The sequence below is a fragment of the Atractosteus spatula genome, chromosome 12 (genome assembly GCF_055471065.1).
Source record: "Atractosteus spatula isolate fAtrSpa1 chromosome 12, fAtrSpa1.hap1, whole genome shotgun sequence".
NCBI classification, from domain to species: Eukaryota; Metazoa; Chordata; class Actinopteri; order Semionotiformes; family Lepisosteidae; genus Atractosteus; species Atractosteus spatula.
The window spans coordinates 20,934,605-20,947,615 of record NC_142717.1 but is presented as its reverse complement, the minus strand read 5'-3'; the positions used below and the strand labels follow the sequence as shown (position 1 = coordinate 20,947,615).

At 36.8% G+C, this 13,011-nt stretch overlaps 1 protein-coding gene across 3 annotated transcripts in view; it reads right to left on the bottom strand.

The window, feature by feature from the left end:
* golga4 (golgin A4) overlaps positions 1-13,011 on the bottom strand; it is an 84,368-nt gene that overhangs the window by 58,989 nt on the left and 12,368 nt on the right. For 2 of the 3 annotated variants that reach the window (XM_088928666.1, XM_088928667.1), the window contains exons 2-3: positions 8,854-8,955; positions 256-327 (exon numbers count right to left, since the gene is read on the bottom strand). In XM_088928666.1, coding sequence (XP_088784792.1) covers positions 256-327; positions 8,854-8,955 — 174 coding nt within the window. Of the gene's footprint in view, positions 1-255; positions 328-2,963; positions 3,066-8,853; positions 8,956-13,011 lie in introns of all 3 variants that reach the window. The other variant, XM_088928668.1, reaches the window with a different exon arrangement.

Sequence of the window (13,011 nt, the reverse complement as noted above, 5' to 3'; positions counted from 1 at the left end):
TTTACCGGTACAACACTTATTCGCTGAACACTGGTTCCGATTTTTACTGGGACAGAAAACCTCTTAGAAAAATCTTGCTAAAGGATGTCGTATCTCTAATACATACAGATTGTAAAACACTAAAATGAGACAAAAAGAAAAAAAATAGTAAGAAGATTACTCTTCTGGAATTGTGCAACTGCCCTCACCTTGGGCAAACAGACCAGATCCACCCTTGAGTGGTGGATACAAAAGAGAATGGGCTGAGATACTAACCTGAGTCGAGTCCGTTTCATCTCCGTTAACACTGCCAGTTTTTGGAGTTTCTGTGACAGGCTTAGATACATTCTAAGGGAGAACAAAGAACAGTATGAATAATAACTGAACAGTAACAAAAAGGCCAGCCTAGCAGTGTCACAACAACATCCGCAGCCCACTTCCCAATTCTCCATGTTAACAATTACACGTTGAAGCAAATTAGTATTGCTTGAGCACCCCTGAGGCGATATCAGGTGACCTCATGCAACTCAGAACCAAAGGGGTTAAAACTAATGAACATTTCTACTCTACACAGCCATGAGAGGCAAAAAAAATTAGTAGAGCAGTAACTGAAGACAGAGCAATTGGCATTACTTCATTCCACTACAAAAAAGCTGGCAAAGTTATTAATATTAAAAGGCCTGCATAGGATAATGTATTTTTTTATTTAGATGAATGCTCCTTTAATGCTGCTGAAATGTTCTGCACCTTATATTTCTTAGCACTACCTTAAAGTCTTTTACAGTCTGGCATGTTTATTGTAGAAATTCAAATCTTCACTAATTCCACTTTTTCTTGTTGGTATGACTTTTTTTCAGAGGGTCTAATGAATCACTGCATATACATTCATGTTTTTATTGGATTCTTAAAAAGGAACAATTCCCTTAAATGTCCCAGATCAAAAGTTCTGTAAATATTGGTATATTATTAGCTATTTAATGTGTATTTTGACAATATTATAAGAGTAACTGAATCTGAGGTTAAAAGCATTTCTTAGACTGTATTTTAAACAAGAAAACACATTAAATGCTTTAAAACATGTCTTCTACAATTAGATTATTCTGAATGAAGTGCTGCAGTGAATTAATATCGTGAATGAAGCACAGAGAATGAATGAATTGGGGCTAGCATCTGGCAAAAATAATTTCTACCTCATCAAATATAAAGGAACGCATACCACTTCCATAATGTACCAGCTATTTTTTTTTATTTTACTGACAATGGATAAAGGGAATGGATGGGAACAGATGAAGTGAACTTACAAGGTACAGTATTTAAGGTATGAAATTGCCATTAATAAAATTAGCTTTCTAATTGATGTACAAACAGAAAAGTAATAGACCAGTTCTATAGTTAGGAAATCACAGGTTTGAGACCCACACAGCTTGCTATTGGGAATATCATAGGCTCAGAAGTGCTGGAGAGCCATGTTATAGAAAACGCCCAGGACCTGCAGGAATGGACTGGGTCAGAGAGTAATATCCATCTTCATTTTTGCACTCAGATCTGAAAATATACTGTATTAGGACTCTGGCATGTTGTTTCCAGGGCAGATGGATTCTAAATATGCAGCTGCGAAAGACATCTAATGCAGCACAACAAAAATCTTGATCAGAAGTTAAGAAAGAACACAAACTGTATTTTTGACAAGCACTGAAATGAAACACTTTGTTTTTTTTACTCAAGTCTTTATCAAACTCATGATTGTAATATATTTCATGTTTTGATGGGAAATCACTACTTAAACAGCTTGTGTGCCTTTAATAACCATGTGAAGGCAGAAAGTGTAGATTGGATTCCTGAAATTCCACCGGTGAATGGCTCTGTTACAGGTTTGTCTTGCATGTCAGAAAGATCGGCACAGACTAATAGGTCACACCCTGAGATTGAACAATGAATTATCCAAGCTCAGGTTTGCTACAGCTAAATGTTACCCAGGCACTAAGCGCAAAGACTGAAAATGTTCACAAAAACATGTCAAAAGAACTAGTGAATTCCCTTCATACTAGTCTCAAAGTTTAATTTACATGGCATGAAATTGATTAGGTAAAACAATTCCACAGGTTTTCAATGAGCAAATGAAGGGCACTGCATTCACCATTGCTGATTTTGAAATAAAAACCTCAATGTTGAGAAGTGCTTACTGTTGTAGAGTATATCAAGATGTCTTTTGTAAGGTGGACTTCAAGATTGGGTGTGATAAACACATGGTAACAAAACTTTATTATAATAAAGTGCATAGTTCACAAATCTTGCCAATATGAAGTAATAGAAAAGAGCAAAAGCTAACATTTTGTACTGTTTCACTCAATTTAAGGCTTTGATTTGGCAAAAATAACTGTAGATAGGTTCTGTGCGCTTCCAAAATATTACTTTGTAGTAATCAATGTGTTATAGGTCCTGCAGATATTTTCTCTCCAGAGGTCTACATTCCTACTTGACATTTACAATTGATCTATGATGCAAACCCAGAGCTTTGTGGAGAAAATTAAAAAAGAGGCCAATCTCTGTCCAAAGTGCTCAGCTCTGCTCTCTGACTGTGGAGGGGGAGTGTCACAAAAAACACAATTCCAGCACAAGGGACATCAGAGGGAGAACCCTAGAAATTTTTTTTTGAAGGATCGCAGGGTGGCGAGGTTACTAAGAGCACAGGGAGACATTCATTCCTTTAGCTATGCCACACAGTAAAGGAATAGCAAAATATAAACCAGCAAACTGCAAAAAGCACACAAGCACTAAGGTACTTTCGTTTTTCTTTTATTTACATACTGGTCCATCAGGTTTAGTGCAGGGTTAGATGGGTGAGATGCCTTGGAGTAAGAGAGATAGAGAGAGGAGCAGGTTGCAAGCAGTGAGTTTTTTAAAATTTGGCTACAAGGGCTCTTCTACCCCACCATAAGGCATCGCTGGAGAGGGTGGGGCAAGGTTGGGGGGTGGGGACTCACCACACTGGCAATCTGAGTCGCTTTAGGTCGTTTGGTATGGTCCAGAGCAAAGATAGTATATTCAGACAGAAAAGCAGGCTCTGCTATCATCCCGGCTAGCAGCTGCCTCAGTCAGTGCAATTAGCAGGGTGGGAAGAGGGAAACAAAGAGCAATGAGAAAACAAAAAAAAACGAAATTGTACAGAAGAAGGTATTCAACTCCAAAACTAACCACCGATGAGATGCTCAAGGCTTTCATGGAAAAAAGAAAAATAAACAAAACAGTGATTCCCAGAAAAAGTACCTAGATTTACTTGTTTGTCCTCACCAATTGAATGCCTCTTGTATTTCTTAGTTCTCAAGTTATAAGATAGATCAGAAAAACCTAGATGTTCTGAAGATGGAAAGAAGCAGGAAAACATGTTTAAGAACTACAAAAAACCTGCAAAATCAATCTCAGTGTACAAACAAAAACATTGAGGCTTATCCTTTTCATTAGTATAGCATGCCTGTCGTTTCAGTGTAACATTGTAAGTACTTTTCTGCTGTCAATACAATGCATCTTCTCCCATTCTGAGAACAGCTATCTGAGTCTCATCACAAGTCAACAGTAATAACTGCAGGAGGCCACTAACCGTATCAGCTGATGAAGGACTGAAGTGACTGAAGATTTTTAAATCCCTTTGACCAAAAGAAAAGGCAGCTGTAGTGTTCTGTGCTGCAGTTCAATTATCTTCTGATCTGAGCTACAGAAACTTACAGATGCAGCCATTCAAAATGTGCGGTACAACCCCGTACCGCGCAATATTATCCACAGTTTGCCGTGTTGTACCGCAGTACGTGACTGGCTGGCCAAAATAACCGACAGGGGCACTCGTGGTGCATTGGTTGTTAGTGAAACAGTTTAATCATTTAATCTCTTACTGTGCATGTTTTAATCCACTTAATATTGAATACTTGTATGGAATTTTACAACTAAAGGGACATTCTAAATAAATTAATAATGATATAATTATATGCATATACTGTAGCTCAGCTTATCACAGTAGTAGACTTTCGTTGTAAATGACTGCATCAGTTTAACTCATTCACTCGTGATTACGTGTGTGGTGCAATGGTGTAGGCATGTGACTTGCATGCTGGAGGTAGGATGTTTGAACCCAGCTGTCACCATGAGATTTCTTTTAACAAATAAACAGTTCTTTAAAAAACTGAAATAGCAAATATTATGGACAGTATATTGACATTTTTTATATTTCTAAATATCACAACATGTTCGAAGCTAAGTGATTTATTAATAACAACAAATAATTTCAAACTGCTACTGTACTGCCACTACAGTACAGCTTGTGGGAAATACATTTATTTGTCCTGCATCAAAGTTTAACTCGCTCAGAGCGCCCTAAATTACAAACTCCAAGTGTTTCATTTAGTCTATTGCTAAAATATCGACAGCAATGTAGTTAAAAGGAACATGTCAAAATGTTTCCAAAATAACCACAAGTGAACGGGTTGAGGGATTTGATAATAATAGAGAAATCATAACAATGACCCCGTGTTGCTAATCATGCATATCCAACTGTACTGTAATCCACTTTCTTTGTAAACATGTTTTATTTTTAATTTGACTCATACACACATGATGAATTGTGAGAGAGTGATAGATGGAGACAAGATGGAGGTTCTTGTCAAAACTACATTCCCCAGAATGCAGTGGGAAATAATGTCAGTCACCCTCAGTCACCTGACCAGCTGATGCATTGCATCAGAGAGACTGACTGAAGGATTAGCCCATTAAGAGCGAGTTTTTTTAAAACAACCCGAGGGGAAGGAAAAGTGCCCACAGTCATTTTTTTCACTGACAGACAAAATAGAACAATGTAGAGTACATAACATGGCTATGTATCGGGAATGTTTGCAACTGTTGCGATAACTGTACAGTATATGCTTTTGGGAACACATTCATTTTCGTGCAGGTAATTGCTCACTTCTGCTGCCGTAGAGTGTTTTGTAATCTACATGCTCTCCCTGCATAGTTATCGACAACGAAAATGTCACTGGAATAGGCATACTGTATAAATGATAAAGCGAAGGCTATGGAGAAAACGGAAAGTAACGGAAAGCAACTGGTTTGACGTGTACAGTAAATGTGACACCTGTGGTGCGTTGAGTGCATATCCTACAGTGTGAACGCATTTGCAAGGCTATTAAAAAAGTGTATGGAGGAGTGTCAGCTGTCAAGGAGAGCATCCCCCTCCCTTTCCCTTTTTATACAATTTATAACCCTTCTTCCCTCCTTTGTTTAACTTAAAGAATTTCGCAAAGAAATCCATATAACTATCAAGTGATGTTAAATCACTACATTTATCATTTTACAATAACAGCTAGCGGTGTTCTTACTATGTATTCTTAGAAAAAGATAAAACCATTATAGCTTTTAATGAAGTACACAATATAAGCTTAATAATGTTAGAACAAGCATGTTAAAACCAGAATCCACTTAGTTACCAAGTTAAAGACTTTGATGCATAAAATATTTATGATGAAGCTGTAAGGTTGTGTACTTTTGTCCAACTGAGCAATCTTGCTTTTATAAAATATACCGACTTTTTAACATTTCATGATTAACATGCTGTAAGACACAGTTTAAAATTATTAAAAGTCTAAAGAGTATACAACTTAAATTCTTAATTGGAAAAAGATTGTCCCTCTGCAGTGACCGGGATTCGAAACCGGGCATTTTCTGGCGACAGCTCAAATGCCGTACATGAGACGTTAAGCTTTATTAGCTCCACCTGGTGGTTTTACAAGGTGCTCCTGGATACTATTATCATAATTCAATTAAAATGTGGTATAATGCGGTATGATACGCCATCCCTACCGCGTTTTATCGCAGCGTACTCCATGCATTTTGAATGGCTGGATCTGTACAAACACAAGCAAAAGGAGTCTTCTAATTCCGAACATTGGTGCTAAAATGGCAGAACTGACAGACCTGACACACCTAAAGACATGCCTTGCGGGGCATAAGCTCCAGTGTATCCGATCAAGTTCAGCTGCTGAAATATTCCATCTGCTGCCTCCTTTCGCAACAAAGGTAAAACTTTACATCCACATGTGCCAATTTCATGTAATTCAAAGTACTGCCTGTTCAGGCCACTCTCCCCAAAAATTTTCCCAAATTATTAGGTCCTGGTAAAAGAAAGACTGACTAGCTGTTTTTGTGTTTGCAATTGAATACACTGGAAAGGAAACATTTTGATGTCTTGTTGTTAATCAATAGAAGAAGAAATTAAAAAAAGAATATTTGGATTTTATAAAGTTCACCCAGTTAAATAGACATAAATGGCTGTTCCTTAGTGGGGAATCAGGCAAATGAGCCTCACAGTTTTTTTCAATGCATAAAAGACTACCTCTTGGAGGACTCCCTTCTCCATCAGTTACAGTATTTTTATTCTCCATTCCTCTGTCCATCAGCATTCAAATGATGAACCCAAAGGAATAAAGTCCAGACTAAAACAAATCAAGCACAAAATCTTGATGATACACTAGATGCGAATAGAAACCCCCTGGGTCCTTGAAATCAGATATATTACTACTGCTTATATTATAAGTTATACAGACACCAATCTTAACAATTAAACTGTAAAAATCAAAACTTTCAGAACCACCTCAACAATTGAAAATGTAGAGACAATTTCCAGGTATATAGATCAATAAAGTCAGTTTTGCTACAGTCTTTGAATGGTTCAGATGTCAGGAGCTGAAGACTTTGTAAAGGTGAGCCCTGTGTTAGGGTTAAATTGTCTAGGTTTCAAAGAAACTGAAACAGGCAATAAAAACCAGGACAGCAAATGTGAAAACATCAGGATATATCTTTGAGTAGTATCTCTTGGTTCATACATGTGAAAAGCTGAGGTCAAAAACCAGTTGATCATTTCCACTTTCTGCATTACATGTCACCAAAATTTAAACAAACAAGGTTTCATCTGCCTTGAATGGAATCTTCAAAGACAGAACTTTGAACACGTTTATAAAGAAAAAGTAATTCAACACTTTCAGGCATCCAATACCAATCAAACATCCTAGTAAAACAGTAACTGGAAAAGGCTAAAAACTGTGACTTTTAACCTCAGAGTGGTTCTAAGCTTACTTTTGATTTTAGTTTAATTTGCCCTATCCACTAAACTTACAAAAGTAATTAGCAAGGACCTTATATTGTGTACTATATTAACTACCCTAAGCTCTGAGGCTATATAGTGCAATCTATGATAACAGATGAAAGTGAGAGAGGAAATAATTAATTTTGTCAACACTCTGCTTTGTTTTTTTTCCCCATTTTATTTCTAAAACCGAATAATAAAGTTATTATCTTGCTAAGAATTGCACAAAATCTGATTACTAGAAAATTACATTCAGACCTAAAACATATAATTAATTTACACTCCAGCTAAAAAAACAACCTACACTATTTGGGATAACTATTTTATTAAATGTGCTGAGCATATAATAAAGTTACAGACAACTGTAAAGCAATTTCATCTAAAGACTACAAAATGTGCAAGACAAAATACAGGATTACAAGATTATGGAATTTATCAAAATAGATGCAAAATAGATGATTTCAGCCTGCTTGTGCTCCAGAAGTCAAATTCATCCATTCGTTATCAGAAAGCCACTTAGTCCCACTAAGACCTGAGTCTATACTCTCACCTAGGTAGGATACCTTGTAGTCTTTAGGAAATACATCAGTCAAAAATAGCATCAGTTATCTGAAAATCAGACAGCATAAACAATGGTGTTGAGCTGTGTTGAATCACTCATTCTGAATAATATATACTAAATGCTTTTCTGGATTGATTCCAATAGAAAGTCACATATCTAAACAAAATTTAAAATAATGATCACATTAACCTTTGCTATTCTTAAAAACAATACTGCCATTAGACCCACTTAAAAAATGGCTGTTTGAGTTGCTAAACTTAGAAGCATTATACTCTAAAGGGATTTGCAAAGATGCAAAAGATGCACAAGCATCAGGTTCCTTCTCCTGGATCATTACCTTGTATTACCAGTATTATTTTTTATTTATACAGAACTCCTAATGCATTTAGATGCCAAAGGCAATCTAAACTTAAAATGCCATTATCACAAGCGATCTATATTAAAAAGAATTACTGAACTATAGAAATGATCAGTAATGTTATGATTTCTATTGTAAACACTCATTCTAGAAAACATGTACAAAAACATGAGCTAGACAGTATTATGACTGTAATTTTTGAGCACCAATACATATTCAATATATCATTGGTCAACAACCTCTGGACATCCCAGTAAGCAGGACAATGGCTTTAGCTGAAATACACATTTTGTGGAGAAGGAGTCTGTTAATAAATTCTAGCTTGTCCAGCTTATAGCTTGTAACAGGCACTGCAAAGTCACTCACCTTTCATGCTCGCTTGTTATTTGTTTTTTCTAGTTTGCCTGAAACCCTTAGCAACTCCATTAGTGCAAAGTGCAAACAGCCATTACTAATGCATTATCACAGTTCATTTTTATACTGTATTACTGCACAGATCCTGGCCACAACTTCTCTCAGTGTCAGTTTTGATTTAGTAAGTTATTTTAATAGCAAGACATTGTGCAGCTAAAACCTAAAGCTTTTACTAGTTCATCTGGAAGCTAAACAGAATAGTTGAACTTAAAAAAACTCATCAAAACTGTATTTACCACAATTCCAAAATCTCAGTGTTTCCAACAGTTTCCACTGAAGAACTTAAAGCAAAGCTTTTCAAGACAGTGTTTCATAAGTAATGGTCTAAGTCATGGTAAGAGGCAATGGAATATTTGTAATCAAATAGAAGCATAGAAAAAGACAAGAAGCCATGTGCAGCTTAGAGAAGCTTACCTCTCTGTCATCAGGAGAGATGGTGCTTTCATCCTGCCGGAGCGTGAGGGACGAGGTACGTCCTCGAGAGCCTGCAGGTGGCGCTGTGGGGACGGCAGGGTTCTGCAGGGATGACAGAGGCATACTGAAAACTCAAAGACATTCCTTCAGGCCAGCTCACTACCAGTCTACTGATTCAACACATCGGGGCCAGAACTGAAGACCCCTTGAAACAAATGATAACTTCATATATTATATATGTAATGTACTTGTTGGGTAATTGAAAAATTCCACTAAATTTAAATTATACTAATCTGTACAAATAACATTGCTTGTCATTTATTCCTTATGCCTGTATAGCAGGCCTCTCCCTGAATACATTTCTAATAAAAAAAAAGGTGGGATGATAAATATTTGGACCTTAGCTGATAAGACTGAGATCACATTTTTTGGTTCCTCCCATGAATTAAATTTAATCAAAGCTATAACTATGTCAATTGACAGCTTTGCGCTTGAGTTTCAACCCATAATGAAGAATTTGTGGTCGACCTTTGATACTGAACTGACTTTTAGATGCAGAATACTGTAAAGACTGTGTGGAGTTTGTATGTTCTCCCTGTGTTCACATGCTTTATCTCCAGGTGCTCTGGTTTCCACCCACAGTCAAAACACATACTGGTAGGCTAACTGTCTTCAGGGTGAACTGGCCTTGGTGTACAGATGCAGCCATTCAAAATGCGTGAGGTATTTCGCGGCATACCCCGGTGGGCGTGTCACAGTATCACGCGGTATGACGCAGTTAACGTGGTGTCACGTGGTTAACTATCCGGCGTCGCCTTGTAAAACCGCCAGGGGGAGCTTAACCTCTCATGTACAGCATTTGAGCCTTTAATTTTGAACTGTGTATTACAGCATGTTAATCATCAGTCATTAAAATGTTGGTATATTTTATGAAAGCAAGATTGCTCAGTTGGACAAAAGTACACAGCCTACCTTTATCATAAATATTTATGCATCAAAGCCTTTACTGAAGATATTACTAATAGTATTAATAATGGATGACTTTAGACAAGCTGTATACTCAAAGTATAATTTCTTTAGCACATTTGTACAAGCACTTGGAATCTGTCCAAGCCATACTTTGTCAGGCATTTTGTTTTACTTCAACGGGCATAAAAACTTCCTTGCTTTTAACAGGGCGTTTCATAATTTCTAACTACGAAAATGATTTAAAATGCGACACTTATCATTCAACTAGAGCTTAAAATATCACAAGGATCCTCAAGAGCACAGCAAAGAGTGTATTAAAAGACACTTGTATTTATCAACGCTTTCTTTTCCGTATACCAGATTTTATGGAACCACTTCAGAGGGGTGTCAGCCAGTCAGATTCCAGGATTCGGCACTTTAAAGGAAAAATACACACCGGTATTCCATTTCTCCCTAACGATTTTAAGCATCGAAGTATTTAACTAGCATGTGAAATAGCGTGTGAAAAAGTGGTAGTTTTAAGCTTTTCTGCTAATATAATATGGAATCGATATTGATTTAAATCGTGTTCTGATTTAAATCGCAAACGCGTGTTTAATTATATGTGTTTTTTAATCATAATCAGGCTAATGCAACATAAATTGATACAGTATCTTTGTCTTCTAAGCATCTTAATAAACTTTCAGCATAGCTTTCTACCCGTCAAGATTTATATTTCTTGGGATTTTGGGATCAAACGTGGAAGGATTAGATTATAATCGTTTTTATTTGTCAAATACGTGATTGTATTTCTGAATGTTATGTGACACCTACAGTAGTTCACTGCTTTAAATACATCGAATTAAGAAAGTTATGTGTAGCACTTTAGATCTTTTTTCTGAACCAGGGAAAATCTGATCATGTTTCTCTATAACAATAATAAAAAAAACTTTATTTTACATATCGCCTTTAAAAGTGGCATCTCAAAGCAATACAGTAGATCGAAAAACAGTTAAAAGGGACCAGATTAAATACCAGACAATCGCAAACGCATTTTCAATAAAATTATTTTATTCATTCAGCAGTTTGTGAGAGGAACATCCAGCAGGGAGAGACACACACACCGGTTTTCATTGACAAAATTGTTTTTTTTCAATTCCTTTTGTCTAACAGGAATGTTTTGTTTGTGGACAAACTGTTAGACAAGAGGAAAAGACCGCCTCCTCCTACGAAGCATTAATCGCGTATCTAAGGAAAATTGCAGTATACCTTTGTTCATGCACATCATTATACAGTACAGTATCTCAATTTGTATTTCGATAAAAAAAATCGTTTGCCCAGCCACTACTGTTGTTATTGTTTTTATCCTGTAAAGCGTTTTCTTTTTCTGCGTTTTCCATTTCCTTTTTCTGATCACTCGCTTTCTGGATACACATCTCACCTGTCCTGTTCTTTGTTTTCCTGGTTTGCTGATTATGCCTGCTGCGGTCCACTCCTACCCTCACACCTAAAGAATACTATTTTAAATTTCTTGGCGCAGTTCATTAACCCTTGTATGTGCTGTCCGCGCCCAAAATGCAATTAAAAAAAAGTAAAAAACCGCGCTCAAAATGCAATTTAGAGCTTAATAAGATACACTCCACAGGCAAAATTAAAGACAAAATTAAAGACGATTAAAATCTGTAATCTTTCCACTTGTACTGTGAGTCATCGGACAGTTTCTGCTTTGTGTAAGGATGGTGAGAAAGCTGTGTTCAATGTATTTAAGGGACTCAGAAGTAAAAGAAGATGCTTCATATTGCGTGACTAATTTTAAAAACCAAGTTATAAATGCAGACGCTCCCTCGGTGCCGCGCCGGGTGTAAATATCAAAGTATACATTCCCAACAAGAATTGTACCCATCTGTCAAACAAATAAAACACCTTGAATTGAATTGAGGGAGAGATGGGGGTAGTGGGACAGAGATACTGTAGACAGACTCAAGGCAAATAAGATACTTATGGGTACGCAGGCATTCACGACAGCAACATACGAAACGTTTGCACGTACTGTATAGTTAAGTTATTACTTGGTTTTCAAAGTGCAACGAAATACAATATTGTTGTTGCTGCTGTTCTGGTTGTTTTTATCCCGTAAAGCGTTTTGAGAAGCCACCTTTAAAGGCGATATATACTGTAAAACCACTGATTCTTATGGAATGTGCTCCGCAGGAGATTCAAATTTTTATTTATTTATTTTTTAATCGCGTATCTTAGGAAATCTCAGTATAACTTTGTTCATGAACAGTGGCATGTTACATTATCATTCGTTTTTTTAACAAGGCTCGCCAGCTAATGTGAATCGAAACCTGTCTTGCTAGCTTTTAAAGTCGTGCATGTGTAAACTGTACTAGAGGGCATGCAAGTTACTCTGCCCCTTTCAGCGGCAGGGAGTCCCTCTGCTGCAACACACAGCAGACAGAACGGGAGACTATTGCCTTTCATATCTGACACCAGTGAAGTAAAAGGGGTGTCTAAAGGGGTGATTTTAGACCACATTTTAGTTACTTTATTTTGTTTACTTTTAACATTTCTGTAATTTACAGTAGATGTCACAATAGAAGCCCGAAGCCTATTATACTCAGTCTAGCCTTGGATCCTCTGAGTCCCTTGACTCAGTTATTGCATATTAATTTCTTGAGATACGCGATTCCATATTATATTCCCTTTTAATCAAATTCTAAAAGTATGCTTGTTGACTCCGGTATCGCGTTACTTAAAGACTTCGATGCTTAAAATGTTTAGGGAGAAATGGAATACTGGTGTGTATGTTTTCTTTAAAGTACCGAGACCAGCCATATACTGAACGTTTAAGTTCCAAAATTAATATCGTTTATGGACTTCACACGCGTTGCAGTATGCTCCTATTCTTTTTATGCTCAGGCACTAAAATCTCCCTTCTGCTTTGTGTAAGGATGGTATCAAGAGCAATCTTAAGTGGTGAGAAAGCTGTGTTCAATGTATTTAAGGGACTCAAAAGTAAAAGAAGATGCTTCATATTGCTTGACTAATTTTAAAAACCAAGTTATAAATGCAGACGCTCCCTCGGTGCCGCGCCGGGTGTAAATATCAAAGTATACATTCCCAACAAGAATTGTACCCATCTGTCATGCAAATAAAACACCTTGAATTGAATTGAGGGAGAGATGGGGGTAGTGGGACAGAGATACT